Source organism: Simochromis diagramma, unplaced genomic scaffold (genome assembly GCF_900408965.1).
Source record: "Simochromis diagramma unplaced genomic scaffold, fSimDia1.1 OVJJ01000460.1, whole genome shotgun sequence".
NCBI lineage: Eukaryota > Metazoa > Chordata > Actinopteri > Cichliformes > Cichlidae > Simochromis > Simochromis diagramma.
The window spans coordinates 41956-48008 of record NW_024387280.1 but is presented as its reverse complement, the minus strand read 5'-3'; the positions used below and the strand labels follow the sequence as shown (position 1 = coordinate 48008).

At 37.0% G+C, this 6053-nt stretch overlaps 1 protein-coding gene across 1 annotated transcript; it reads left to right on the top strand.

The window, feature by feature from the left end:
• The first annotated feature begins 1710 nt into the window (after nucleotides 1–1710).
• On the top strand, nucleotides 1711–4683 carry LOC120716062 (granzyme G-like). Its single transcript, XM_040003403.1, has 6 exons — nucleotides 1711–1830; nucleotides 2391–2471; nucleotides 2576–2735; nucleotides 2920–3052; nucleotides 3837–4064; nucleotides 4160–4683. Exons 2-6 carry the CDS (start codon nucleotides 2417–2419, stop codon nucleotides 4316–4318), a joined length of 735 nt encoding a protein of 244 aa, XP_039859337.1. The 5' UTR covers nucleotides 1711–1830; nucleotides 2391–2416; the 3' UTR covers nucleotides 4319–4683.
• Nucleotides 4684–6053: the final 1370 nt, after the last annotated feature.

Genomic DNA, 6053 nt, shown 5'->3' with positions numbered 1-6053 from the left:
GGGGAAAAAGTTATATTTGCATTTCCAAAAAGTTATATTTGCACACAGTTTAATTATGACTTGAAATCTAATTTTTTTTTCAAATACCATTAAACATTAAATTCTGGCATTCTCTCGGTGTGTGTGGTGTAATCTTTTTTTTTTTTTTTTTAAATTGAATTAATTCAAATAAAATGACAACACTGCCTCCTTGTGTAAAACAGGTACTATTACATTACAGAAAGTCTCACCACTCATTTCTTAAATTCAGAGTTATAAAGGCTTTTTCATTTATGGGTTTTAAAACTAATTGACTCTGCAAGACCAATAATGTTATTTTATAAGTAACTGACAAAGTGGACAAGTGACACTGAGAGCATATGGTGTCATTTCCAATAAAAACTAACATCATCTTGTCATTAAATACATTCAGGTATCAAATAAAGTAATGTATTACCACTCCAGAGTTGGTTAAAGTAAATTAAAATAATTCCATTAGATTAATTTTTTTGTGTAGTAGAACTGAAGTGTCTTTGAATACTTTGTAAGTCAGGAAAAGCAACACTGAACGTGATGTTTTGTTTTTTAATTCACACAGACAACCGTATAGGAAATTTATTAAAATATTATAAACCAACAAGACAAAAGTTGTCTAAATTATTAAATTGCTAATGTTAGGACAGAATAACCCTTTTGTTGGTCAGCAGTTATGCATCACCTGTAACAGTAATGATCCAAACTACACATATTTTAGGCCTGATATAATGCTTAAATATAAGGCTTAAATCAGGCCTAATATGGTATGGAACACATAACAAAAGGCATTTGTATTAAAAATATTAAAACCATATCGTATTATCTGTATCACACTGTATTTTGAGTTTTAGTTTTGGTATAGAATAAATTATGATAACCATTTAACTAGTTCATATCCTAAATTCAAAAGTTGCATAGAAATCTTTTTAAAAAACAATGTATTTGCACACATTAGGCTGCTTGGGATGTGACCCGTGATGCACTGAGTGTTTCTTCTTCACTCAACATTATTTTTTCACTCACTGTGTGTACACACCTCTTTGCATCTAATTATTAGTTAATCTCTGGCTCTCTTCAATAGTGTGTCTTTGTCTTGTCATCCTCTCATCACCCCCAAACGGTCGGGCCCTCCCTGAGCCTGGTTCTGCCACAGGTTTCATCCTGTTAAAAGGGAGTTTTTCCATGGCAGTATCACCAAAGTGGTTGTATTTTCTTAGCTAGTACAGCCATGTTTACCTGCTCCCTTAGATCTGCCACCAAGCAGCTCCTTAAGTTGCCAAAAACCAAGCATAAATTTAGAGGTGACTGTGCTTTCCCTGTAGCTGCTTCAAAGTTGTGGAATGATCTGCCCTTACAGATTAGGCAGACTTCTTCTCTTTCTGAGTTTAAGACTCTTCTTAAAACATATTTATTTAGTAAAGCCTTTGGCACATTTTGAGAAGTTGACTCTATTTTTCTATTTTCAAATTTTTTTTTTACCACGTTTGATTTTATTTTCTGTTTATTCTATTTTTATACGTACAGCACTTTGTGAACCCTGGTTTATTTTAAAGTGCTTTAAAAATAAAGGTGGTATTGAATATGCATATTAGCTGCCTAGCTGTCGAACTCGAATGCAGGTCTACTTTTTAGATGAGATAGTGAAGTTATCTAAAGTGAATGGAAGTTGCAACAGTTTAGTCCACAATCTTCACACAGTTGCTTCCTGTGGTGATGACGTGAAAACCTCAAACTTTAATCCCCAGCTCGTGGTGCAGCACCCGTGTTGTCCTCTCCACTTTCAACTCCTAGTGCAAAAGATGAAAATGTAAGAAGGTAACCCAAAGAGGACATCAGAATACTACACACATTTGCAACCCTGCTGACGATCATCTCAATAAATAATATTCAGTCCAGTTTTTCCAAATGACCTCTCTTTACTGATATGAGAATTTCTTTTTTTGCATAAAAAGTGAACAGGTAGAGGAATAACTTACTGATTAAAAGTCATGACTTTTGCAAAATCTGTAAAATATAGTGAGAAATTACTACTTAAGAATCTCGTCTCTCTCTGTTTTATATCTGTGGCCACACATTTTTACCACAGTCATAGTTTCCTGCTGTAAAGATACGAACACTTTATAAACTAACTATGCAAAACACATGTTTACATAGAATATGACAAATACACTACTTAGTTATAAAATTACACTTTGTATAAAAATTCATTTGTTGACTTCTGAAAATACAGCTTTCTGGAGGTTTTGAACATTTCTGGTTTAAAGCTAAATCATTTGCTTGTGCAAACTACTCAAAAAAACAACTTCCTGCTCTAACTGATATGAAGAAGCATTTAAAGACAGAAACTGACTGTGACTGATGCCACTGCTCTTTAGAAACTCAGTAGAATTGTGACCTCACCATGTCTGTCCACTTCCTGGCCTTACTCGTGCTTGTGCTGACTCTTGAAGAACAAGGTAGGTGTTTTTTTCTTTTTGTGTGGCTTGCATTTTATAGCATTTGACAGACAATGCATGATGATGGATCTATTTAACTGAGTATTTTTCTTTTTGTCTCCCAGTTTACTTGGGGAAGATCACTGGAGGCCATGAGGCTGTGCCACATAGCAGGCCATACATGGTGCTTTTGGAGAGGAACATGTCAGATGGTCAAAAAAAGTACTGCGGTGGCTTCCTCCTGAATGAGGATTTTGTGATGACTGCTGCCCACTGTCACGCCAAGTGAGTTTCATAAATGTATTTAATTATGAGGCCAAAAACTAGTTCATGGAGACCCTGACATAAATTCTTATCCATAATAAAATTAAGGCTCACGCAAAAACATTTGTAAATTTGTAAATAAATGTATCTATATGTACCACGATATCAGCAATTGTGGCTATTCAATTGTTTTTTACCATTTCAGGTCTTACATAGTCGTAGTCGGACTTCACAATGTTCGTTCAAGTAAAGAAACACAACGCATATCTGTGGAAGAAACATTTCCACATGAACAGTTCAACCCAATTTCCTTTGTGAATGATGTAATGCTTCTAAAGGTAAGAATGTCATCACACAGAAAATATATTTGTTCCCATTTGCATTTTTCTTTTATTACAATATCTTTTTTAAATTTACTTCATTCATTTGTATTACAAAATGCTGTAAAAAAAATCTTATTTTGATATCTGTGTTAGGTAAGGCTGTGTGCAGGCAGGAATAGGACCCAAGGTGCAGACTCCGGAGACAGACGTGAACTCAAAAAAGGCTTTAATTTAATACTCAAAATATAACATAACTGAAAAAACTCAAAACAAACTTAAACTAGAGAAATGACAGAACACACAGCTACGAAAACAGTAGATCGTGACACAGACACAGAGAAACACTGGGCTTAAATACACAGAGGGAGCAATCAGGGAATGGGTAACAGGAGGGAAACACAGCTGGGACAAATCAGAACTGACGAGACCAAAGAAGCGTAAAGTGAACACACTGAGATAAGACACAGACCTTCAAAGTAAAACAGGAAACGCATAACACAGACTGAACAAAGACACAGGCTCATAAGCAGGCACTACAAAGGGAACAGAGACATGGGAACAGGGCAGACACAAACACTGACTGAACACGGGGATATAGGAACTTAAGATACACATAGACGCGAACTAGACAAGGGGATGCAGGTGATAGGGGAGACCGAGCAACTAAAGAAGACAGAGACCTAAGCCATAAGATAGAACTCAAAGAAACCAAAAACTAGACAGTATAAATAATATCATAAACTCAAAAAACCCTGGGTCGACGACCCAGGCATCCTAACAATCTGTTTTTTTCCTTAAGTTGAGCACCAAGGCAAACTTCAACAAAAATGTGAAACCTATTCCCCTGGCAAGTCGTGATAATGGTACTTTGCCAAAATCTTGTATACTCTCTGGCTGGGGGCGAACAGACAAAAATGGTACATATATGTCTCCCACACTCATGGAAACCAGTGTTACACTGATTGACAATAAAGAATGTACTATGGAAAACTTCTACTGCTCTCAGGGAGACACAGGTCCAGCTGAGGTACATACATTTCTTTAAATATCATGTGGACAATCAAACTTTATGGTAATAACTTCACTATTCACTTTAAGCATCGGGTGTGTATATACTTTCAGGGAGACTCTGGTGGTCCATTGGTGTGTGAAGATGGAAAGGCATTTGGGGTGGTGTCCAGTGCAGTCAGACCTCACTCAGGTGGCTCAGATATCTATAGATACTCGAAGATTCCTGACTCTAGAAACTGGATTTTTTTTCAACCATTGGAAATGCCATGATAAAGGTGTAATGCTTATGAAAGCAGGTTGTTTAAATTTCATCTTTTGCTTTTGCTGTTTGTGTTTGAAAATTGATTACTGCAATGCTAATGCTAAGTTTGGGCTTGCAGGCTTTGTACAGATCTAACTTTGATGTCTCCACAGCAAAAGCTTTGTCAGAAGAAATGAGAGTGTCAAAGTTTTTTATAAGGTTCTAAAAGGAATTTCTAAATTTGTATTTGCAACAACTCGTTCATTCCACACAGATTAAATATAACTCTAAATCTAAAATTAAACTGTAGCAGTGCATAAGGTGTAATTTCAATTGATAGTGTATTTGATTACATTTAAATTTGTTATATGTGCCATATTTTTTTCAAATAATAAATTCTGACTGTCTCTCGTTATATGTGTGCAGTTCTTTCAAATAAAAAGACAGCATTTCCTCCCTGTGAAAAATAGTGCCCTTATCTTGAATTCAGAGTTGCAACTGTCTTTCTACTTGCAAGCTTATTCAGTTTTGGAAGACCTGAAACCAGTAGAATTTCATTAATTCTATCTTGGAAAGAAAAGACCCCCTAGGGCAGCGGTCCCCAACCTTTTTTGCGCCACGGACCGGTTTATGCCCGACAATATTTTCACGGACCGGCCTTTAAGGTGTCGCGGATAAATACAACAAAATAAAACTAGTACCGGTACCGAAAAAAATAAGATTTATTCATAACACACGTGAAAAGACCCAGGAAAACCGAGTTAACGATAAAAACGATAACAAAATAACGCTGAAAACAGATAAAAACCCTGAAAACCAGACATTTCACACCTGAGCCTCAACTCTCGCGGCCTGGTACCAAACGACTCACGGACTGGTACCGGTCCGAGGCCCGGGGGTTGGGGACCGCTGCCCTAGGGGGTCCATTGTCCCTCTCAGGGGGTTACTCCCATGGGGTTTAACTCTGGGACTCTCCACCATTTGACCCTAGAACTGAAGAAGTTTCTCTGATGAGAGGTGAAATGTCTTCAAACAACTTAAAGAAGTCCAGACGCTTTTCTTTCCAAGCTCCTTGGACTACAGTGACCTGGATGACTGAGAACCTTCACAGACATTAATTCTATCCCCATCACAAAACAAATGTGGAAGTCTCTTTACAATTGACTCTTGTGGAGCAGGGAAATTATTTTACTGCTATTGTTAAATAATTATCAACAGTACCATTGCATTAAAAATATAAGCTGCAGCATGGATATTGCATTTAGAGGTTTAAGTGTGTGTCTCTTTCAGAAAGACTGAGTTGCAGGCTGACAGGAAGTTGCAGAGTTTGCAGAAGTGAAAGCAGACAGTTATTCTGAGGAGCAGGCTAGACGAGGCTATTTTAATTGCTAGGTTATTTAAAAGATTCTGTTATACTTTTATATTCTTGTATTAAGCTTTAGTAGAGGTTCTTGATTAAAACATTTATTTAAGTAGATGACATATCCATAGTTTCAGTTCGATTATTACATATACGAGAGTGGTTCCTGTCTCTCTGTCTGGTTAGAGGTCAGGAGCTAGTCGCGAGGTGAAACAGGGTGCAATTGTGGTTAGCACACAGACGCAGACATACACACACTTTTAGTTAGATTCATTTATGGGGGAAAGTTTAATGATGTTTTGCTGGGGTTGCAAAAAGCAGTTTGTCGCCGAACTGCTGTTGAGGTGTTAAGATGACAAGCGAGCATCCGGCAGTAACAGGATGTACCGGCTATGAAAACAACG

Excerpts from the sequence above, each read along its gene's own strand:
- LOC120716062 (XM_040003403.1), top strand. The coding sequence starts at position 2,417 with ATGTCTGTCCACTTCCTGGCCTTACTCGTGCTTGTGCTGACTCTTGAA. Across the intron at positions 2,472-2,575 it reads GCTGACTCTTGAAGAACAAG|TTTACTTGGGGAAGATCACT; the intron begins GTAGGTGTTTTT and ends TTTGTCTCCCAG. Across the intron at positions 3,053-3,836 it reads ATGATGTAATGCTTCTAAAG|TTGAGCACCAAGGCAAACTT; the intron begins GTAAGAATGTCA and ends TTTTTCCTTAAG.